Below are 25,210 nucleotides of genomic sequence, written 5' to 3'. Positions count from 1 at the left end.
ATGCAGTGTTATGTTGTCTCTCTACTATGGCATGATGGAATGACTGCTGTTAGGTAACAGTTAAGGGAGGAGCCTGATGGAATGGATAAAAAGTAAAGAAGCATTCTGCAAAAACAGAGATGTGAACGGGAGCACATGGAAACTTGTTTGATCTGAATATTCTCTTCCCTCACCTTCTTTCTGCAGTCTGGAAGTGTCTGTGTCAAAGAGTTCTACCCTTAGGCTTTGGGGCACATTCAGAATTAAGGGAAAGTGCCATTACTTGCTGTGGGTGGCATCACCTATCATGAAATGGCTGCTGTGCCCAGAATCAATCAGAAATGGACAATCAATCAACTTGTATGGATATTATTACATGGGAAGCCCATTCTCAAACAGCCATCAAATTAAAGATTGCTTTGGTCACAGATCCAGTCTCCACCAGTGCAGCTATGACACAAAAAACATGGATCTAATTACAGCCCCACCCCCCCATCAGGATTCTCACACAGGATACTAAAACGTCCCACCATCAAAGCACAGAACACGTCAAGGGACAAAGTGGTTATGTATGATACATTTCCTGGGTTTGTCTCTCTAAAAATACTGAGCATCCAGAAGGATCCATGCCTTAGGTTCCATCTGCTGTGCTGGCAAGCACTGGTGATGTTGGCAAGCACTGGATCAGTGGCTTTTAGTGTGCAGACCACATACGTCAATTTCAGCTTTAAATCTGATGGCGGTTCTGAGACAATGTCGTGCAAAATAATTTTAGAGGAATTCTACAGGTTGTGTGTGTTTCAGATGCTTGCTCACCCTGTATGTGTGTGCTTTCAGTCCAAGAATGTGTCTGTGACATTTCCTGACTCTCTGTTTAGGGTATCTGTGCATTTTTTGCATTATGAGGTGCTTTTTGTGAGCATGAGGTGCTTCATGTATGTGTGTGTGCTTTTGCTGCCACACTGTTGCCTCACTTTCCCTCATCTCAGGACGTACTCATCTGCGCACGCTATCTGAGCTATTCAGATCCCCTGCTCAGCATGGGATCTGAATAGGCTGTACATTTTGGGGAATACAAGGCGACCTTTGCTTATTGAAGTCAGGAGATGAGGGCCATCATTCGGAAGCACCACTACTGTTTGGTTCTGAATAGAGGGAAAAAATGCTTCTAGAACACAGGAGATTGATCTTTGGACAGTTCTACAGACTGCAGATTTCTTAGACCTTAGAGTAGCAGCACCTTAGAAACTTCTAGTGAATGAATTTTGATGTTGGAACTTAGGATCATAAAAAACTGCCTTATATGGACTCATAGACTATTGCTCTGTGTCTAGTTCATTATTGTTTATACTGACTGCCAGCAGATAGAAGTCTCTTCCAGACCTCACTGGATATGCTGTGGACTGAACATATATATGACTTTCTACATACAAAGGCAAAGCTCCACTAGTGAGCTATGGCTTTAGGAACTTGTATCCCTGGACAAATCTGACAAATCTATGTTGTTGCTGGCAATGTTGTTGTCATTGTTCTCACTGACCACAGATAGATTATGAATTACTAGGATTTGACTTCCTTCTAACCCTGGGTGGTATTTAACCAGGTTTCACCCAGAGTGGACCCACTGAAATTAATGGGCGGAATTAAATGTTAAATCCCTTGATCAATGTGTATGCTGGAGTCAATAAACAGGCCAGGAAGGGATGCCCATGCAAGTCCCACTGCAAATTCAACAGCAAATGCTGAAGTAATACAATTATTCCTTCAGTGCAAACATTCCTGTCTGCCCAATGGAATAATCTCCCTTCTCCCTCCATTCACTGTTTTGGGGGTGCTCCCAACCCCCCAACCCCCAAACTGATTGGGGTGGCACGAGGAAGGAGAGTGGGGGGAAGCTGTGTCGCACAAACAGGACTTGTTGCACTGGCTCCCAGTAGCTCTACTATTGAGTTGAATCTGGCCCATTAGACCTAACTTAGCAATGTTCATTAATTTCAATGGGTGTACTCTTGAGTAAAACAAAGCTGAGCACCATCCTCTCTCTCTGCTCCAATGCTACATATGTGGTTGTGTTCCTTACTCCAGAAATAGGTGAGGGATCAGCTTATAGATTCTGGAATAAAGCATTTGAGTAGGGCAGTCTTAATATCTTCTAGCACTCACTTATAGTCCAAGACCAGTAATATTATAAACTGATGGACGTGCAGCTATCCTTTCAGAATTTTAAAATATATGTTAAGGGTGCAATTTCCCTGGACAGCCTTCTAGAGGTCACGGGATATAGTGGATATATGCAACATCTGAGACAGAGTTCCAGTTTTGGAGAGGAAGATCCCCAATTTTATTGGCTTCTCTGAAGTCAGATGTCAGAAAGGCTGAAAGGGGGCATTCAGGAAGTGGCTGGGATCCAAATTACTTCTGGCCCCAGCACTCTCCAACCAGGGGTGGGGTGGGGGATGGGGACTAGATATGTTTTCTGAGCAAGCTCATCTTTCCCCAAAAATAAATAAACAAACAAACAAATAAATAAATCAAGTAAGTAAGTAAGTAAGTAAGTAAGTCTCTAGAATACATAGGCAAGAGACTGGATAAGCCAGTTAAACTGCCTTTGTAATTTGCTCCCTCTATTTTAGGATTGCAGCCTTAAAATTTAACATTTTATTTTAAGAAGAAAAGAAGCCTGCTCTTTCCTATGAATGGAGCAGGCTAGGAAAGAGAATAAAACATTTTTAAAATCTAACTGTGCCAAGTAAGTGGTGTTCTGTTTTTATGTACTTACCACTTTTTTCTTCTGGTTCGTCAGATTCAGGAATACTTACTGAAAAGGGTGGGAAAAATGTGTTTTTTTAAAAAAGCTGCTGATGTATGAAAGTCACCTTCAAAGCTTCCAGTCTGCTCTGATATTTATTTAACAATAAAATGATCTATTTTTCAGCTGAGCCAGAAGTGTTCATACTTAATGCAGCATCAGCCACACAACAAAATGATTAATCTTATTTTTTTAGGCAGCAATCCTTACTTTATATCTATAATGTATCATATGAAAGCGCTTTATTCCAAAAATGACAAGTTTAATCTTACAAATGCTTAGTCAGAAGAAGTATTTATGTGTTCCCCTGTACTGCATGCTGACTTTTCATCACTTGATTATTGTAGACAGAGAGTTGATTAAACTTTAGCACCCTGGGGTGAATTCATCCAAACATCCCTTGATCAATGTGTGTGCTGGAGTCAATAAACAGGCCAGGAAGGGATGCCCATGCAAGTCCCACTGCAAATTCAACAGCAAAAACTGCACTCCCAGAAACTGATGTAATTTACAAAGCTGGGGGATCTAGAAAAGACAGACAGTGCAAGGCACGCTCTCTAAATTCAGGAAATTAAGCTCCCCAGCCAAGGCTTCATCATAGGATGGTCATTATCTCATGAATAGCTAAGGATTAGTCTTCTAAGCCAACCTGTTTATTGTGCAGGAACTGGGCATTTAATTCTTATTGGTTATGCCCAGCCCTCACAGTTTATACTTCAGATGAAGGGATTGTATATTTTCAAAGCCTTCAGAACTCCAGATTTTTTTATCTGGGAAACTTGATAATTCACCAGACAGAATTCACTACTACTGTGATTTCCTCTTGGAATGTGGTTGTGTGTCGCAGGTATCTGGTGGTTGGTTTTCTTAGTGACAAGCAACCTAATTATCCTCTGATGGCCACAAGGTATTGTGAACCCATTGCTTTTTCCTTTTTTAAGGCAGCAAGCAGCAGCACAGAAATTCACCATAGCATGGCTGGCCTCTCACACATGGATGTGGCATTTGACACTGAATAGTGACTTGCGGATGTGTCATGCAAAGCTTAAGATGGAAGATTTCCACTTTTACCGCGGAAATGCCTGGCATACCCATAGCTCTGTGTCACAGGGGAACAGTTCAAAATAACTTAAGTGCATGAGTGGCACAGCCTCTTATGGAGGTATGAGGAGAGCCCCTAAACAGAACTATGTTCCCGGTGAATTGGTTGTATGATACTTTCAGCTGGAATGCCATAGCTCAATACAGAATGATACCAGACTGATTCTTTAAAATGACCATTGGTTTTCCATTTGCCCAGGTCTATTCAGACCAAAAAAGAAAAGCTTGCATGGCTGTTTGCATGAAAGGGTGGTGGACTGACCATACAGGGGGACAGACGTTGCCCCATCTTGAACTCTGAGGGCTACTAATACATTTTAAAAATTAAGACTGGGATTCCTCAGTATATTTTTACAGAGGTCATCTGGAACCTTACAGGGTATAGCTGGAAAGATAATTTATTCTGACTCAAGCACTGAGGCAACATCTTCGTCACCTAGAACTGATAATTGATTATGGCTGCAGTCCTACATACATTACCTTCACAGTGGCTCCCACTGAATTCAGTGGTACCCTCTGCTAAGTAAACGTGCATAGAAGTCATTTGCTGGTCACAGTATCTAAATTACAAAACACCAGGGAGCAAGAAAATGTCAGGTAGATCTGCCTAGAGATTGCTATAGGCAGGCTGAGCCGCTCCTAAATGAACAAGTGTCCAAACTGATGAATTTAATTAGAACACTTATTTGGTCTTGCACAGAAGGTAATGGTGACATCTCAGATAATTCTGAAAAGCTTTCAAAAAACAAACAAACAAAAAAAACCCAATGACAGAACAGAATGCAGCAGGCTGTGCATGAAAAACTAATAGTTAACAAAAGCCTGATTTATGATGGGCTTCTGTGGCATGGAGACTTATCAGCTAGAAGTGTATTAGTGTAGCCAAACTCATTTTGCATTTCTGGGCATCTTCTCGAAAAAGAAACAAGTGTCAGAAATTTACCATGGCAACCCAGTTCTGAGAAATGAGTTGCAAAGTGTACGCTTCCCCCTTCTCCTTGTCTATGTGAGGACAATGAAGCAACTTGTAAACAACATTCCACCACAGAGCCACACACGAGAGAGTGAGGACAGTGATGGATATTTTGTGTGAAAGTAGATGAAAAGATGAAAGAGCCATCAGTCCTGCTCTTGCCGTTTTAAATCTTTTAAAATAAAATAAAAGTACTTACTAGCAGATACGTTCAAAGAGGTCACAGTTCTTTCCAGCTGATTTTCCGCAATACACGTCAGCGTAACATTCTCTTCAGGAGCAATTTTGATTTTACTAATAAACTTTCCATTTACATATTTGGTCTCCTCTGTCTGGAAAGAAAAAGAGAATATTTTGAAAGTTTGTAGAAAGGACAAAGACTTTGTGTGTGTGTGTGTGTGTGTGCGCGCGCGCAAAGCTACATTAGTAGCTTTGCTTAAATATCTAAATTAAGTACTCTGCATATGTTTACTTTTGTATATACACACAAATGGTAACACTGTTTATCATGGGAGTTTAGGTTTCTTTCTAAAATTTCTAGAATGAAACTCAACTTAAACTCTGAATTAAATTTTAATATCTGCCTTCCCCCAACACATTTTCTCCCACTTCCCACTGTAGAACATTCTACTTTCCGCACTATTGGAAGGAAGATATAGAAAGATCCCTCATGGCAAGTGTTTCTGCTCATACAAGAGTGGTCAAATTGAAACAGTGGGTCATGTTCTATTCAGGCTCTGCTCAGCGCTCCCTTTAAATAATTTTTTTTCCTCTTGAATTCCCCCCCCCCACCAAAAGGAGGTGCGTCTTATGGTCAGGTGTGCCTTATGGCGCAAAAAAATACGGTAGATGTCTATTGCCAAAGGAAACCTATACGTATTATAACTGCAATCCTAACCAGAAGTCATAAGTCAATGATGTTTACTTCCATGTAAGTGGTGTTAGGATTTCAGCCTTAAACTGCTTCCCACTCTGAATTTTAAAAAAGCAGTGGAAAGCATTATTCTTTTCATATGGAAAGAAGTGATATATTTTGTTTCTTTTAGATTTTCTTAGCCTCTTTAGCAAAGTGAGAAGAACCATCTAGATTTGACTGGCCGGTTTCAACCATCCTAAATCTTCATTTGAAAAGCAAAATGAAATGTTAAATTATTTTCCTTCCCACTCTTACCTGAAGTTTTCTTGTCTTAATATAACTAAACCGTCCTCACTGCCAGTGCCTGAAATCAAGGCAGTGAGGGTGGCTGTAATCCTAATCCCATTTGCTTTGGAGTAAATCCATGGGATTTACTTTTGAGTAGAAACATTTGGAATTGCAGCTGTTGATAGTTTCGTGATTGGCCATTAACCACTTGATTAGCTTTGTCTTTAAAGTGTCAGGAGAAAAGAGTTGTTTTGATGTGAAAGTCTAACTGACTACCCCTCTAGAAACTAAATTAACTTGGAAAGGGAAGACACAAGGAACATAACCGATTTGTAAATATCTGTTGATAGCTGAAACATGTATCTCTACTGTGTGCTACAAAAAATACACATTAAAATATGTATATTTCCTCATCAGCGGATGGTAAACTGGGACACAGACATGTGCAAAATAAATCAATTACAATGGAATGGAATACACAAGATGGAAGTGTGAAGAAATATTGGAATGGATTTAGGTATGTTTGCATGCCTCTAATATTTGTCTTTTGCTATGACTGAAAGGAATATGCAAGAAGTAAGGAGAAAATTACTTGCTTTATTTATGACACCTCCACTGCTAGTCCATTGTACTGCTGGTTTGGGAAACCCTTCCACATGGCAGGCTATCATTTTATATGATCCATCTGTGCTAGTTCGCTTTGTCATTTTGATCTGTGGTTTTCCTTAAAAACAAAATGGATAATTTCTCGAATTAATGTTCCGTTTGTTCTTCCTACTAAATTCCCAAGGGATTCAAAAACAATAAAAAAATTGTAATACAATTTAAAAACAAACCAAGGTATAAAATAATTCACTTAAACTATCATATTTAAACCAAGAAAGACCAAAAGTTTTAAAACTGTACAAAATATTTTTAAAAAACCAGGCAAACATACACATTTTTATCTTTTAAAAATATGCAGGCTCAGACTTGAGTGCTGTTTTTCTGGGAGGGCTTTTCAAAGTGATGAAGCAACATGAAAATTATAGTCAACATTGTAAGATAAAGAGTCAGCCTCACATACCTTCCACTATCAAGGTAAGAATTTGCCTTTTCTTTAACCCTTCAACTTCCTGTAAAGTAGTTTCGCAGATGTAATTTCCTGCATCTTGGTACTGTAAACTTGAAAACGACGGACTTGCTCTCATTCTTGTATTGTCCTGATAAGAAGGAAAAAGCTAAGCAGTGCAAATTGAAGTCATGCACACCTTTGGACAAGGTGGTCAACAGGTTTATTTTTTAAAAAATGCACTGTAGTACAACCAACTCACAGTGTTAACTACTTGAAGAGACTACCTAATTTGCCAGCAGATGACCTTGGATTTTGCTTCCCCTACAAAACTGTTGTTATATATTGTTGTTGTTGTTTAGTCGTTTAGTCATGTCCGACTCTTCGTGACCCCATGGAACAGAGCACGCCAGGCACTTGTCTTCCACTGCCTCCCGCAGTTTGGTCAAACTCATGCTGGTAGCTTCGAGAACACTGTCCAGCCATCTCGTCCTCTGTCGTCCCCTTCTCCTTGTGCCCTCCATCTTTCCCATTTGTCCCCTCCCCCACTTTTTTTAATCTAAAAAGCAAACAATCACACCTTGATATTCTCAACCTCTCCATCAGTTAAAGTGATAAAATGTTTATTTTGAAGATTTATACCATGTCTTGAAATACAATGAATCTCAAGTTGCCCAACAGCAGTTTGTAATTATATCCCCCCACCACCATTAAAAAAACCCTCTCATGTGTACAAAAACTCAGCAGCTTTTGTCCTTTTCCTGATGGATGGGAATCATTGGTGCTTCCCTTCAGTTATTCACTCCCAGAGCAACCAAGAGTTGAAACAACTTTTTCTTTCTGGTAGGTGGGGGATGTAGTTGGGGATGAAGTTGCTTTCTTCATTGGTTGATAGATGGGCCAGACTGGTATTTCCCTTGCTAAGAAACAAGCGGTGTAACCTCTCAGTGGTCCTTAGACCTGGTGAAGCTGAATGTTTTCTTTCATTCATAAGGGTTAATAGCTATGACACTTGCACATTACAACTCCTGGGGACCTGGCATCAGCTTTGAAGGCAGAGACAGTACCACAGCAGTAATGCTGCAGGATGAATAGCAAAGATAGTTACTAGAATTCCTTTCCTGGGTGAATTTGGAGCTGGCTAGATTGGCACAAGCTTATATACCCAAACAGTAGGGGCCCACTGTTAAAACTAAGCTAGGGGCTAAGGCAGGCATAGGCAAACTCGGTCCTCCAGATGTTTTGGGACTACCATTTCCATCATCCCTGACCACTGGTCCTGTTAGCTAGAGATCATGGGAGTTGTAGTCCCAAAACATCTGGAGGGCCGAGTTTGCCTGTGCCTGGGCTAAGGCTTCTCCTGATATTGTCATCCTTTCCTGCCTTCTCTTACCCTCAACTACAGCTGGCTTGCCCTGACTCTATAGAGCTGGAATGAGGGGACCTGTGGTTCTCCAGGTGCCACTGAACAACAACACTCCCATCAATCTCAGCCTGCATGGGCAGTAGTCAGGGATGCTAGGTCTAACAACTTCTTGGAGAACATATGTTCTCCATCCCTGCTATTCACCACAATCTCTAGGTCATTTGTACCCTGCTGTTCCCAAAGAGCAAATATGTGAGGGGAAACATAGAAAGCTAACTTATACAGCGTCAGACCACTGGTGTCTCTAGCTCAGTACTGTCTAAGTTGGCAGTAGTTTTCCAGGTGTTCAGACAGAGCTCTTCCCCAGCCCTGGAGATGTTGGAAACTGAACATGGAGCATAGGAGAATTGCTACTATCTTTTGCTGCGGCAAAAGTAGCCAGAACTACAAGTATCCAACCCACTCACACCTTTGAGCAAGGCTATTTATTCCTGTGTGTTTCTGGAAGCCATTACAAATATATAATTACCCAATTTTACAAAAAAACACACACCCAAAACTGATCAGATTTGAGCAAGCTTCCACATTCGCTATTCCTTAAAGACCTGATAGTGCACTACATCTTAACATATTCAAAATGATATTTAATCATATTGATATTGAAGTGTGATTTAATTTAATTTGTACGCAGAGAAAAGCCTCCTTTTGAAGTTCCGGGTAGGATGCTGCTTATTGTTCTTTAAAGCCAGATGAGATCTAAAGAGTTAGCAGCTGCATGAGCAGGTTGACAATAGCAGGGTTGTTAACAATATTTACCTTCAGCCAGAATACGGTGGCATTTCTACTGGAAGAGATTGTGCAGGATACAGGCAGTGCTTCTCCAATCTGCTTAATAACCTCTCCACTGGGAGTAAGTGACAAATCCAGATCTGTTGGGGGAGAAAGCACTGTCAGATAAAAGTCTCATAAATGTGGCTCATTTAGTGAGCTTACAGAAGGGGGGGGGAAACCCTGTCAGCTAATTCCAGTTAAACTGCATTTTCTCAAAGTCTCAGTCAATTTCCTCATACAATAGGACAGACAATAAACTCCAAAAGAAGGAAGCAAAAATATTTGCACATCTATGTAATTATTTGGTAGTAGAAAGTGAAACACCACATTTTCCTTGCTGTATCACTTGACAAACAAAAAGGATTTGCGAAGAAATAAAACTATGTGAACTGGGTAGATGGTGGGAGGCGTACAAGGAGGGTATTTGTGTGTGAATGTTTTTGTTAGATGTGAGTGTTTCTGTTAGTAGTGAAGGTGAAACCTGAATGGTATAATGGTCAGAAGGATGGCAGGTTTTGTTTTGAGATGTGTGTTGCATTTCCTTACTATGGGAATAATAATAATAATAATAATAATAATAATAATAATACCCTGCCCATCTGGCCGGGTTTCCCCAGCTGCTCTGGGCAGCTTCCAATAAAATATTAAAAATACAATAAAGCATCAAACATTAAAAACTTCCCTAAAAGTCAGATAGTTATTTATTTCACTGACATACGATGATAGGGCATTCCACAGGGCAGGCACCACTACTGAGAAGGCCCTCTGCCTGGTTGCCTGTAACCTCACTTCCTTCAGTGAGGGAACCGCCAGAAGGCCTTCAACGCTGGATGATGGGGGTGGAGACACTCCTTCAGGTATACTGGGCCAAGGCCCTTTAGGGATTTAAAGGTCAGCACCAACACTTTGAATTGTGCTCAGAATGATGAAAATGAGGGTGGTGGTGGGGAATAAAAGGCATTTATAAGCAGCTTCCTCCTCTACGGGCTTTGCTTTCAGGGGACATTCCAGAACCCCAACAACTTCACTGAAAAAGTTATAACCCCCAGAAAATTTGCTAGATCACTTTGCCATTATTTGAAGTGAACTCCAGTTGAAGTGATACATATTTCCATATTTTAGTTTAGCACTAGTAATTACTTAAAAGCCATGGAAACAGATAAAGCGCCTTCCACAGTCTCTGGTCACCTTCTCTCATTCCACTAGACCCGTACAACTTTGATAACGACAAAAAAATTTCCAACATGTCTGGTTAGGCAGACCAAAGTTCTCTAGCTTTATTACATTGTCAGTACTAAAGTGCTTCATGTTCCTTAAGGGAACATTTTTCATTTATGAACTCCATTAGGAACAGTGTTAAAGGAAGCACAGAACCAGAGGGTGGAAGAGAGAATACAAAGCTATACGCTGCTGTGGTAACTGTCCTTATTTATAGCTAGTAATACCTGCAACATGACTGATACAGGCCTAATTTCTTTACTGTCAGTGGACCTAGGAATGCTTATCTTATCTGCCTCTGCAGCTGCTTACCTAGCAGACCATAAGCATATACAAACACTCTAGCAACTGCTGTCAAGTCCCATCCTGCTTCTCCCCACACCTCCCCCCAATGTGATCCCTGAATCAAAGCCATAAAACACAGGACAGCATATCCCTATGACTACTACTTCTTTATCCTGAGTCAGGGACTAAGCTTGGTCTTTTAAGTCCCCCAAATTTCCTCTAAGCGCTATGTAACCATGGGAGGAAAGCGAAGAAAAAGACTGTCCCCGTCCCAAGGTAATTTTCTTTCTATGTTTCCTCATTTATTTGAAGCAGGCTAAAACCTCAGATTGAGTGCCCAGAAAAGATGTCCCGCATTAAAATCTTGTCACACACATGAGATGAAACAGGAACGCATTAAATTACAGTGGTGCCCCGCAAGACGAATGCCTCGCAAGACGGAAAACCCGCTAGACGAAAGGGTTTTCCGTTTTTCGAGGCGCTTCACAGGACGAATTTCCCTATGGGCTTGCTTCGCAAGATGAAAATGTCTTGCGAGTCTTGAGATTTTTTTCCGCTCCCCACCCCCTTTTCCTAAGGCACTAAGATGCTAATAGCCTTTTAGCAGCTAATCCGCTAATCCCTTAAGCCTTTAATAGCCGCTAAACCGCTAATAGCGCTAATCCGCTAAGCTGCTAATAGGGTTGCTTCGCAAGACGAAAAAACCGCTAGACGAAGAGACTCGCGGAATGAATTAATTTCGTCTTGCGAGGCACCACTGTATTGGCCTCCACCTAGGAAAGACTGAAACTTCGTGGACTAATCCTTGCATCACCAGCCAGGACATCACATGCATCTTTCATGATTAAGTTGAGCCCCCACTCGGCCAATGCCATCATCCTTGATCTGCTCTTCTACGCAGTGAAATTTGGTGATGGTTTAGCCCAACTTGATGAAAATACAGACATGATGCTTAATTAAAGTTATTGCCATCTAATATTATTTTATATTGAAACAAAAGTTTAAAATACAGGCAACAAAAAAGAACACCCTATATTTCAATATAACAAGTTTACTAAAGGAATAAAAGAAACTCACGGGCAACAACCATGAAAAATAAAAAATATTATTATTAATTATTATTATTATTATTCCATGGATATGCATGTAGGATGAGTGCAATAGACTAAGAAAATGCCTACTAGCTAATGAAAAATAGATAACTAATATTTAATTAATAAGGGACATAGTGCTATATAGCACATTTCAAATATATATTTAACATAACATATATATCATAATCAGAAAAAATAGAGGGATTTGTACCTAACTGGATTTGATCAGAAGCTGTAGGAGCTTCCACATAGGACATAAATGGAAGCCATAGTGCCACAATCCCATTTTGTTTTAAAGGATTCGTGCCTGTTGCATCTGCCAAGCAAGTTTGCAGAGTCCCAAATTTTAACATTCCATTGCTGTTTCGATGGTTGCTTTGGAAACTTCTAATTACATGCTATGCATGACTTTGCCACTGTATGCAATTGCTTAAGAAGCTTTTTATGCAGGAAGAGTCCACAGCTCTGAGAAACACTTAGAGATCATGTGCAGGGGGGCCTTGATATTCCTTCTATCTATGCTACACCCCTTTTCCAATCAATTCTGTAAATATATTTTGCACTGGTGATCCTTTAATCTACAGGTTTGTTTGATAAAACATGCCTTTGATGTTGCATGAAGAGAAAAAGGAATGTTTGAAAAATTACAAAAGATTGTGGGGTGTTTTTGTTTTTTTTAAGAAACAACCTGTATGATTGCTACATTAACGGATTATTAGAAAACACGGTTGTCTGTAGCTGCTGTATTTAAAACAAGTCAACTTTTAATTTAGAGCTAGCAAATAATTGATCTCTGTTGCAGTGTGCATGCAAAGTAAGAAAGCGACAATGCAAAAACTGGATCCTCCATGTTGCTAAACCACTATGAATTTTAAGCATTATTTAAATAAATGTGTGAAATGCCCACACTTGTTTATATAATTACATTAAACATTAGTTTTTGTCCTGCTGAGTTCTCCTTTTTGTATTTTGTTGCCATAAATCATATTGGATGGACCTTCTCTTGAAAGTCAGACCATAAATATGGTAGGGGAAAGTGGGGTTACACTTGTTTGCAAGTGCCTCCATAGCAATGCCCCTTCCATTTGGAAATCTTAAAATGTCAGGGAAATGATTAGCTTGAAGATTGCCCCATACAGTGGTGTCTTTAGCCATGCATCTTACAAGATGGATAATCATTTGTGGTACTAGTTTCTCAGGTAGGAAACAGCAAGAGGATTGAAGACAACATTCGAGCCTGAATTTTATTATTAAATCAATAACTTTAAAAGATGATTTCCTGGTTATAAAATGCTGGGCTATTTTACATCCAGCAAAAGCATTTCCAATAGCTGAAAGACCACATTGTAGCTGCTGAATAATACATTTGTTCCCCCTTATCCAGTTTTTTAAATTATCATATTTGTAAAATCCCAATAGAAAGAAATGAAAATAAATTGCATGAAGTTTTAAAACAAAACACCAGTGAATCATAGAAAAGCACATAGCACATCACTAGAAGCAAGAAGGAATGATATGTGTATATAATTTAATCACCAGCCTGAGTTGCACATCCAAGCTTTAAAAAACTTAAGTTAGCACATGAAGACTGCATTCTAAATCAAGCTAAGCTATGATTTGACCTCAGCTGCCTCCTGGACTCTCAAGTTCCTCCCATATGGCAAAGTTTAGAAACTTTTGCTTCTGCTTTTACTTAATTGCATTTTTTTTGTGTGTGTTATCAAGACTGACAAACTGTGGTTAGCATTAACAAAGCTCATCATTTCAAACCATGGTTTCTGAAGCTGACTTCTTTAAACTAATCATATTTAACATGTCCTGCAGTTCTGGGTGTGGAAGTCAAAGCTTCCGAACTTCTCCTGACTGTGTGGGAGCAGGAGGGGGGGGGGATGGATAAGCCAAGAAAAGGCTATGCTCATTCCTGTCTCATTAAACCATGGGTTAGCATGATGTCCAAAAAAGCCATTGAGTTGCCTTGACCTGACCCCTATTAAAACACTTAGATTTGGCATGGCTAAGAAAGGACATCTGTTATGAAATAACATGCACTTTTAAAAGGAAAACAAAGACAATACTACTTACAATGTACTGTAATTATAGTGGAATCCATCAAACTCTCATCAGTCAGTGAACATCTATATTCCCCTGTTGCATTTCTTCTAACATCAGTCAGTACGTAAAGACTTGAACTTCTTATAGGGTCTGGTTCCCCCTTTTACAGAAAGTTTAATAGAAAAATTTACTAATGAATGAAAATCATGTTTCTATTTTCTGCAGCAAGACTATAGTAGTATGACAGACTTCACTTCTCTGTCAATAAAGAGTACAAACTATCATGGTCAATTTTTAGTGATCAAATTTATAATTTGATAAGTAGTGTAATTATCTGGATTTTCACCAGATAAAATATGTAAATGTCCACACCCTGACACTGTATTAGATTTTATATTACCGTTGCTAGATGTGTGATATCATAGAATACATTCACTGCTGCACAATTTCATAATGATTGAAAATGAACAAAAATTTGAGAGATAGCTTGAAAATAAGGGATTGGACTGTGTAAGTGGAAAAACCCCCACTACAAATAATTTCAGCTACTTGCCGTTTTAAATACCCAAAATTATTAACATGCATATTCTTTCATGTCTTAAAACAATGTCATTTTAGGAAAATGTGCATAGAAAATGCAATAAGTCAAAAACTGCTACACCTAGATTGGCAAATTATAAATGTTTCTTCAGAGTAGTGTTTGGTACAGGCCCATTTTGTATGTAACACTAAACCATACCACCCCACTCCCTGCCTCACCACCCAAATCATGGCAGGCAGGCAATACTTACAGGAATATAGAAGAAAAATTCCTGAGGTGGAGGATTACCATTTCCTGAACATTTTAGGGTGATATTATCACCTTCTTTAATGGTATTTCTTTCTGTAAGTACTTGAATTTTAACCTTCTCTGTTGGATCTAAAAACACAGATGTTTCAGTTTTTTTATTTAAAAAAATCCTCTGTTTATTCCATATACGTAAAGTATTTAACAACATTAAGTATCACAATAATGAAGAGGCTTACACAACCCTTTCTGTTTCAAGAGCTACATGCATAAAAAAGTTAATGAAAAGCCTATTGCATGATGCCACCACACAGTCGCCCTGGCAAGAACTAAGGCCTTCTACTCTCCAAGCAGGTAATGACACAATATGCCTGTGTTTTGTGAGTCAATGGGCATTGCTCAAATGAGTTGTTTCATTGCAGAATTGTAATCTGTGACTTTTTCTCCAGGAAATGTGTGCACCAGGCCAGGGTGCTATTAACTACAGAATACTGTTCAATAATTGCCTACAAGTCACATCCAAAATATGTGTGACTATTGGAGCCATGCTGGTAATGCTTCCGGAAGATAGTTCAGGTTTTTGCCAAGTACCAAATGGAATACCAATTTAACCAGTAATCATAGCAGGGAAGAAAATGCCCCTGCAAGTGAATAGGTGGTAACATTGCTGGTGTTCATTTGGGTTTGGGGTTGTGGGAATAGTGCAATGGAACCACTCAGTTTTTAGAAACAAAACAAAACATTTTTTAAAAGTATTGGAATCATGTGGACATGGGATAATCTTTTCTCATTGCTGGTTGTGCAACAGGTGCCCCAGGAGCTTGAACAAGAGAACAGAATAGGCATTCCAAGCTGCAGTAGAAATGCTAATTTGGGGAAGGCGGTTAGCAACACATTATTTATGTCTGAGTGAATTTGAAAATGGAATTTTGCTGCAACAGGCAATGTCAAACTCCTTGCTACACTTTCCTTTCCAACCATTCCCTCCCATCTTGGAACCTTCTTCCACACTGCTCCATGTCCCTGAAACAGCCTCAGTACAAGTCAAACCCACCCTCAAAACACCCTTCTGCAGTGACTCCTTCCCTAAACAACTATAGGGCAACCTATCTGTTCACCATCCTTCCTGTCAATTCCTGACCCCTAATTTGTTAATCCAATGAAAACTGCAAACTTATGTGCTAGGGAGAACCAATCCCAAAAGCAACAACCACCACAAAACAATAATAGAAGAATCCCTCAAAGCAAACAGATGGTCTTTTAATGGTATAAAGACAGGTATTTATGGACTTACAGTGAATGTCAAAGGCTACTGATTCCGACCGTATTGTTTCTTGTCCTGTTGGTCCAAAATACGTCACCGAACAGGTAAACTGTGCATCTGTATCATCCTTTGTTGGCTTATATTCCAAAGAAGATATCACGGTGTAGAGTCCAGTTGTTTGATTCACTTTTGTTTGTTCATTTATAACAGCTTTTGAAAGAAAATGTATGATTTTCAGCAACTTGAACAACTGTTGATTGTTGTTGTTTTGTCAGCCTGTCCTAATGATATTTTTAAATATATGATGTGACAGTCACAGATACTCTTAAAAATGAACTGCCACTTTTGGGCAGACTGCAGAAAAAAAGTAGGAAGTAGGCAGACAGTGTGTACAACCTAATCCTAAATATTTAGGATTAAGGTATAGCTGTTACACATTACTGGGATCAAAAACTTCCAGGTATGACATTATCAAAATAATATTTTGTACACTAATTACATTTAAAACTCTTACATTTTCTGGGTCAAGTTACTGTGGGGATGGAGGGAGAAATGTGTATATCAAATCACAACATCAAGATGCAGCCAAAGAACTAAGTATAGCATTTTTGAGAAAGATGGATAAATGTAGTCTAATTGTGAATTGTCTAAATGACCTGCTAAAATGATATGAGCCAACATCAATTTGTGAAGGAATGCAAATAAGAAGAATTCACACTCAATTCTAAAACTTACCATCTTCAGTGGGCTGTAAAACAACTCCATTCTTGAACCACGTAAGGTTTCCCTTTGGATAACCATCTTGAGAGATACATTCCCCAAGCTTAAAAATGCAAAGAAATGTTCAAATTATTACAGTTTCGTCTTCATTTATAGCCATTGGATCCAACATATCCAAGGAATTTAATTTGTTCATTGCTGCTGCTATTGCTGTTGTAGTAGTAGTATTTCTTACCCATCCAGAATGGGTTACAACAATAAAACATACAATTATAAAAGCAAATAAAACCATTAACTATAAAACACATAAAGATGATGTAAATATAACTGAACAGTATAAATTCAGCAAGAGAGTTTGGTGCCTCAAAACAAAATGCCTTAACTATCAAAGGTATTTGAAAGGTATCAAAGAGGTCTGTCTTCAGTATACAGCAAAAGCTGTCCCACGAAGATTGCTTAAATGCACCTCTGTGGAAAGGCAGTTCCACAGTTTAGGAGCTAGTACAGATAAATCCCTCTTGAGGCCATCATTCCACACTCTTCTTCTCTCTTCTTCTTCGACAAAAAGCTGCTTGTCTATAGAGGGCAACTTACCTGACAACTGGTTTAATATTATAGTACAGAGGGTCAAACTGGATGAAACAACAATGGACATATTTCCCCTCCAAGTAGCTCCCCAAGAGGTCCATAAGAAGCACCAATCCTCCCCTTCTTCTTTGCTTTTCCTGTCTGTTGCTCCACCCACTTCCCCACCCCGATTCCCAGCTCACTTCTAGTATTAGAAAAGTGACTAGAGCAACTAAATGCTCAGAGGTAAGAGACAGGATGTGGAAAGATTCACCACTCCTTTCCTGCTGATATAAGAAAGAGGGCCCTGCCCCATGTTGCTTGGGCCTAAATCAAAACTGAGGGGAAATCACTGGGTAGGGGGAAGAATTAACAAAACAAATGGGCTTTTATTGTGGTCACCCTCACTGATGCTCTTAGTGCGGCTGTATCTGGAAAAAGCAGGTATCTGAACAGCATTATTTGAGTCTCTTCAGGGTTTATAGGTATAAGGTGTGCTGAACATCCCAAACCACCTTCCTCAAAAAGCAACTTACACTATAAGAAATAACAATCGGGGGGGGGGGGGGTTATTAGCTTCTATATGGCAGATTTAAATGGGAGACTTGACCTGCCAGAGTCTGATCATTGCTTGAGAAAAACTTTTTCTATCTGGATTTTCTTTGGGGAGTGTGTTAAGTAGTGTTAAGTTAAGTAGCCAGTCAGATTTGTATTGTTTGTACAATCACAAAAACAAACAGGAGAACCCAAAAAAGCTGTATGTCGGCATTTGCTGAGCTCTCATCTGCTTTTGATTGGCAGCGTCTATGGGAAAATCAGTTACTTCATTGGGTCAACAAATGATGTTTCTTACGCAGCAGCTGTAGCCCAACAATAATGTTAACATTTGAACTGGGACCTGTGTGTTTTCTTTCAGATTCAGTATTTACAAAATGGAACAGGTAAAACAAGGATGCACTTTATTTATTTGCTACATAAATGATGCGGTTAAGCAACCTTCCTCCCCACCCTAATAGAAATCAGCAAATGCCAGCAGTCCTTTATATAGACATAGTGGCTCTTATTTCATTATCCCAAGCAGGTATGAGAAAACCTACTCTCTTAATTTGGGACTTATTGTAAGGAGGAATTACGGTAACACCAAATGGCTGTGTAAAAGGCAATAAGGTGCTTAAATGAGTCATGCATGGCTGTCTTATTCATCAGCATCACTCATTTAAGCACTGAGGGCCGTAGCATACGAAACATCCTATGGCACACCAAGGCAATAAAATTCCATTTGCTCATTTGTTGGGACCTATAGCATCATTTTATTATACTAAGGGTCACTGTATGTTAGAACCAATGATAAAAGTTTTTGTTACTACAACCTTATCTTGTTTGTTATATGGTGGTGAGTTAGTCAAAGGTTGGTGGATTTTTCATATGCATACACTGTGTCTTAAGTTAATTATAACATTAATTTTTAATAACAGGGGTTGCTGCACCTGTTTGCCAACCCAACCAACAACTTTGCAACCCCCTTGCCAACCCTTCATTCCTTTACACCTGACAACCTTTATAACCCCACACAACTTGTTACATCTCATCCAGACACAGTTCAACCCAAACCCTAAACATCTCACCCCAACCCTCAATTTAAAGGGGGTGGGTGTAGCTTCTGTAACTTCACCCTCTGAAGTCCCTTCTACCCACCTTTGAACAGCTTGCTTGGGCCACCTGCTACTTGTGCTGCTTGCTTGATCTGCTGCCTGCTGTTCTATTGTCATGCTGGAGCTATTGTGGCCATGTGAACTGCAGCTGACAACAGCCTTACTGTTTTACTATATAGCAAGGTTAGGGGAATTACATAATTCTCTTTAATACAGAATGCTCAAGTAATAAATCCATAATAGGCCAAACCCTATTCAGAATTTTGTTTAATTTATTTATCAACCTCTTTTTTGCTTCAACCATTAAGGTTTTATGTATGTTCCTCAGAGACTTTGGGTTCGGAAATAACAATGTACATTTGTATGGAGCTTGTAGGTTGTATTAATTAGCCCAGGGAAGTTTGTATTGATGATTGTTTACAATGAATATTTACAACATGGGGAGAAAAGCAGACAATTTGAAGGAGTTTAACAGAGAAGGCTCACTTACCGTTTTTAGCTGTTCTGTTTCTAAAAATGTTGCTCGACTTATAATTTCAGGTTGTGATGGTTGTTCTGTAATTTAGATAAATAAATATTGAACTATCACATCATAAATTGTTAAGATTTGAGCTATGTTTCCAGACATTTAGTTATGTGCCATCTTAATAATAATAATAATAATAATAATAATAATATGAACATGCAAAACGAAAATCTAAACATATAAATAAGAAGGATATTCAAACATACATACTGTATTTAGCTTTAATAACAAAAAGGGAAGGGAAGAGAGAAAAGGATGTAAGCAAAAACGTGGTAAATTAGACAGAAACACCCGTTGTTCTATAAATGGTTAAATTGTTTCCAGTACTATATATGAGTGAATCCATAGATGATGAAATCGCTCTGTTTTTCAATAAGTACGTTATTGTTTACCTTCTCTTACTCTTACAGTATTGGTTAGCTTTGCTACATGTAGCAGCTCTCATATTCTTATAATTCACTCATCCAGATGAAGCACAAATGATTTCTTCCAACCAACTATAACAAAAACTAGGTTTGCTTCACACATAATGGTTGTGGTGTTGTTTTTTACGTGGAAATAATGTTTTCATGGGGAAATGATGCAAAACCCCCTAAACCTAAGCTGAGCAACCTGATGCTCATTGTAATCCATCTTGAATATCTCCATTTATAACAATCTTGGGTAGCTGGACAAGCGAACAACCAAACCAGCCAACTAAATGAACAACCAAATATTCCTTAGATTATTTAGAGGCTATTAGGATAAACAGTAGTGGGCTTAAATGACTAAAGGCCTTTCGGCAACAAAGATCCAGCTCTGTTGGCGAAATCTTACATCCCTAATATGCTAGTGAGATTGTAACAAAAGAACAAGCTTGTCGCAATTGTCTCACTTACTGTACATACACTGGGGCAAACCGTTTTCTGTGCTATCACCCTCTGGGTTTGGAATGACAGTCTAGTCTAGTACAAATAAAGTCTATGTCTCAAAGCTTGCATGGACAGAGGTGTTTCTGTTAAAGTACACTCTGGGCTACTAATTCAGTAATAAAACATTGATTCATTTGATTACCAGAAACCATCAATATGGAAAGCAGATTAACCATGAAATTATAAATCGCCCCTTTAAAAAAAATTAAGGTTAAAGTATTATCCATTTATTTAAAGTTTATGCATTTTTACTCAGAATGCATTTAGGGCAGCATTACAGTGGAAAAATTAAACTTACCTGCAAAAAATGTTCCAAGATTTGCAATTATAATAGACATTTCTTAATTTTAGGCAGTTTTCAAAACATGGAACACTGTTTACAGGATTTTAGAACAATCAGCAAGAGAGGAGAAAGCAAATGCTTAAATTATAACAACTGGTGATATGGGAGTGCTTATTAATAGCCATTTTAAAATTTATATATTACATAGCACAAACAGTTTTAGATTTCGTCTGTCATCATTTCAAAACTCTGCGTTTTTAAGGCCTTGCTTTGCTCTTGATAATTAGGACCAAAGGGCGGTGGGGTGGAAAAAGACGCAGATGGTAGTAAGGTCCACCAGAAAAAGACATTCCAAGCGACTTGAGGTAAGATGGTTGGCACCTTAACTGCTGAAACTGCATAATTACTGTTAACAACCACACTGCAGCCTATGGGGTTATTGTTTTTATTTTGATTGTGTATTTTGTGGTTTTATATTCTGATTTTATTCTGTGACCCGCCCTGAGACCTGTGGCTATAGGGTGGTAAATAAATCCAATCAATCAATAAGGCAATTATGACTTCTGCAGCCCATTCTTACAGGCTAAAAGAGGTATTGAGGAAAGTATTATATTATATATCTCATTAATTAAAATCATTTATATACCAATTTTCCATTCAGTAAACAAAGCAGTATACTGGGGCTTGTCCCTAATGTTTATATATTCTTTGACTGCAGTCCAAAACAAAGCTATTTCTATGACTGACCTTGTGGACTGGAAAGACTTTAAAATTTGTAAAAAGGATTGGCAGCACCCGAAACCGGGGGGAAGAGATGGTGGGATAAACTGGAATTTTTTAAAGTAAAAATTTAATATAACAGGGATTGAATAAATATTTTTGGGGGGATAGAAGGTTTTTATTTGGTTCCAGGGAAATAAGATAAAGAATTTAAGACATTAGGATAAAGTTAACTTTTTTTTCTATTATTATCTTTTTTGTGTGTGTGTTAATTAGGAAATTGGGTATTGGATAATTTTATATCTTGTTTTGAAGTTTATTTGATTGGTGACGTTGGGGAAGAAACAAGGTTAAAAGGGTTAAAAGTAAATAAGTGAAAAAGCAGTGAAAGCTGGATGGAATTTGCCGACTGGATTAACATTAGGGATACAAAGAGGGAGGGGGGAGGAAGCTAAGGAACCAAGTTAAAAAAGAAGGAATTTGAAAAAAATGAAATTTTTCTTTGTTTTGTTTGGGTGTTTTTGTCTTTATTTTTTTTTTGGGAAATTTTTGTGTTGGGGGGTGGGGAAGAGGGTCTTCTCTTTTGGGTTTTTGTATTTTTCATCTTTTCTTTTTTATTATTTTCTTCCATCTTTTTGACATGTTTGGTTTTGTTGTAATGTTATTGGAAAAATCAATAAATATTATTTAAAAACAACAACAAAACAAAGCTATTTCTGCAAAGGGAAAATTCTTCATGGAAAGGGTTTTCAAGCCCTCCACCTTGTTTACAGGATTGTGGCAAGGTCTCTGGAGGCTCCCGTGAGATCTTGGACAGCCCCATGAGATCTTGCGGGAGGTTCCCAGAGGCCTCATGAGAATGTTCCAGGGCTTGTAAGCAAGGTACAGGGCATAGAAGCTATTTTTGTGCAAGGGAAACCCTGTGGACGAGATCTCATGACAGCCCCCAGAGCCTGGTAAGCAAGGATCTCCTGCCATTTATTTGCATAAGTGAATTAAGCTTAAATGAGATTCATCTGTATGCATATATAGAATTGTCACCATCACGCCTTTAACACTTTGCTTGCTTGAAGCAGAAGTGAACATTTGAAGTTCCCTTGTAGACACCAGTAGCTAAAAAATCGGTTATACGAATGCTATAAACAAAATTACAGAACACCTGACCCATCTGTATGGTTTATTGAAATCTCATGCCAGGAATTTTCTATGTAAAGGCCACACACTAGTGAACATCCCTGTTGGTAGGTAATAAGATTACTTGGTACTTACTGAACACCTTTACTATTGTAGGTTGTTCAAAGACATTGTCCTCTGTTACAAGCATGCACACAAATCTCTTTTCATCACTGATTCTTGCATTACTAATTGATAGTGTATAATTTTCAGAGAGATTTAATCTGTCTTTGTATTCCAGGACATCGTCATACTGTACGGTTTTTTTGGTTGCAGATCGGAAGGCAATAAACTCCGAAGCCTTGTTTGCCATTTCCTAGAATAAAAGAGTCAAAGTCTATTAGTGTATTCTTATCTATCTAGTACTCTCTCTAAAATTACATGAAAGTAATTATGAACTGACTAAATCGTACTGGATTTGTAAGGGCACTGCACCAACCATTCATTCAAGAGCAATACAACTGCAGATTCCTATGAGAGGTGGTGGGTGCTCCTTGCAGGGTTGCCATGCATCCAGAATTTCCCAGACATAGCCAGTATTCAGCCCTTGTAAACAGTGTCTGGGCAAAAATCACTAAAATCCGGACATATGGCAGCCCATGGCGGTAGTGTGATTTTTGAGAATCTCCAAAAACAAAACAAACCAAAAAAACCCCCAACAACTCAAAGCTCAATAACTTTTGTGTCTGGATTTTCACTTTTTGAAATATGGCAACCCTAGTTTATCAAGCTGTTTGAGAGTGCACAATGTATAATGGATTATCTTGATCCACATGCTTATTTGACAAATCCCAAAGAACTCCAGAAGCTTAGTTAGATAGGATTTACTTTGTAGAAGCCAGGCTGGTTCATCAACAAAACCTGTTATTCTGTATGCTTGGTAATTTTATCTTCAATGATGCTTTCACCATTTTTTTCTGGAAAAATGTTAAGATAACCAGCCTGCAATTTCCATATCTCCCTGGGTCCCTTTTTCAAAATTGGTGTTACTTTGGCTTCCAAACATGAGAATTGGAAAGTGACCGGTCTTAGGAACGTATTATTGGTAGAAGATCACAATTTCACATTTCAGTTTTCTTGGATGGGTGCCATCCGTACCAGTGATTTATCCCATTTATTTTATCTTAAAGCCCCAGAACTCTCTTGTCACCATTATTTATTAGAGGAAAGACTGAGAGAGATATATACTAAGGCTGTCCAATGAGAAGTGAGCATGTTCAGTAAGCACTGAATGGGGAAAAACTGCCGAGGGTAGGGGAAGGAAAAACAGAGGTATAATGAAATTGAAGGGCTGGAAACTTGAACAGAGAGCATACCACATTCTGACATTTGGTCACAGGTCTACTTTAATCTGATCTCCATGCGCCAAGTGCCTGGTCCTTCAGTAGCTACAATGGTACCCCTCACAATCAAGAGATATCAAAATGCTTGGCAAAACTTGTTTGCTGTGTACACAAAACAATTTTTTAAAAACCCCTTGGTGGGGAGAGAGAGATCAAGAATGGTGTGGTCAGTGGCTATGGAGTCCTGACTGACTTTGAGGTGATAGAGTAGGGAATTGAAAGGTCTTTCCTTGAAGGAACACTGAACAGGAGCACTCCACATGGCAACATTTTGTTGCAAGCCCTACTTGTTGGTCTCTATCAGAGCCTAGTCTTCTTTTGGTTACTTTGCTGTATCAACCAAACAACTGCATTGACACTTTGGTTTGATACCAACATCAGCTTGACGTTTTGCACTCCTAAAACCTGTGTGTACTGCACTGGGCTTATTCACATCAATGCACATACACACTCCTCTACACCTATTTTTGCAGAGACCACCAAGGAAAGTCATTCTGTGACCCTGAGCATGATATACATCATAATTGTAGGTTTTGTTAACATCAGGGAGAACGGCTTGTTTATCCTATGGTACCTTCAGGGAACCTCAACAATTGTATCACCACTCTCCTGTGCCTTTATTAGGTCCCCTTTGTAAACTCTATGCACTTTCAGATGCAAAATGAAACACATTCATTGATTCTGTTGACTCAACTCACTTTACTGTAGTGAGCATAAAATGGAGCAGTGTGTGCAACATTCTGAACATAATAAATAGATGCTGATAACTTTTTCACTGCAATGAATCACTTTCTATAACAAGCAAATTATACATTTCAAAATTACTCAGTGCATATTGATGGCTCTTATCTCCCTAAGCGTGACAAGTTCTTAACATGCATCAGATCAAATATACTTATTCTCACCACCAGTCTCACAAACTTGTCCCCACATTGCAATAACGGAAATAACTGGATATAAGCTATACTTACATATTTCCATTTTCCAAACCTAAGATCATTAGGAACTTCTAAATGGCAAGGCAAAATAATGGCATCTCCATATACTGTGTTTACTGTGTACAATCCAAGTCCTATTAAAAAGGAAGAGAAAGGAATATTTAATGCACTGTGTTTTATATTTATGGATTCCAGTTAATAGTTTGTCTACGGCTAAAAACAAGAACTTTTGTTTTCAAAATCTAGTAAATTTATTATTTAATTTACTAGGAAAAAGTAAACTAAACATCCATTTCCTTTATTTGTACAACATACTGCACTTGGTGGAAGATTTCTTCATGGAGATTTTAAAAGAGTGAGACTAAAATTGGTTAGATCCCTGGGGCAGTAGCTGCTTTAGGAGAACAATGGGGGACAACAGCC

The 25,210-nt window shown here is 38.7% G+C and overlaps 1 protein-coding gene across 10 annotated transcripts in view; it reads right to left on the bottom strand.

Annotated features, from left to right (window-relative positions):
- ALCAM (activated leukocyte cell adhesion molecule) overlaps window positions 1-25,210 on the bottom strand; it is a 125,093-nt gene that overhangs the window by 17,003 nt on the left and 82,880 nt on the right. For 3 of the 10 annotated variants that reach the window (XR_014510573.1, XM_083438377.1, XM_083438381.1), the window contains exons 2-12: window positions 24,821-24,921; window positions 22,603-22,822; window positions 19,384-19,448; window positions 16,690-16,777; window positions 15,985-16,164; window positions 14,695-14,822; window positions 13,934-14,063; window positions 9,240-9,352; window positions 7,073-7,208; window positions 6,599-6,730; window positions 5,062-5,190 (exon numbers count right to left, since the gene is read on the bottom strand). Coding sequence is in view for 8 of the 10 variants with exons in the window: in XM_083438377.1 (XP_083294503.1) it covers window positions 5,062-5,190; window positions 6,599-6,730; window positions 7,073-7,208; window positions 9,240-9,352; window positions 13,934-14,063; window positions 14,695-14,822; window positions 15,985-16,164; window positions 16,690-16,777; window positions 19,384-19,448; window positions 22,603-22,822; window positions 24,821-24,921 (1,422 nt within the window). In the remaining 2 variants the exon portion in view is untranslated. Of the gene's footprint in view, window positions 1-2,758; window positions 2,798-5,061; window positions 5,195-6,598; window positions 6,731-7,072; window positions 7,209-9,239; window positions 9,353-13,933; window positions 14,064-14,694; window positions 14,823-15,984; window positions 16,165-16,689; window positions 16,778-19,383; window positions 19,449-22,602; window positions 22,823-24,820; window positions 24,922-25,210 lie in introns of all 10 variants that reach the window. The other 7 variants (XR_014510574.1, XM_083438382.1, XM_083438378.1 and 4 more) reach the window with 3 other exon arrangements.

Source organism: Podarcis tiliguerta, assembly GCF_965153285.1.
Source record: "Podarcis tiliguerta genome assembly, chromosome: 4".
Lineage (NCBI taxonomy): Eukaryota > Metazoa > Chordata > Lepidosauria > Squamata > Lacertidae > Podarcis > Podarcis tiliguerta.
Note: the sequence above shows the minus strand (reverse complement) of the source record. Positions and strands in the feature narration are given on the sequence as shown.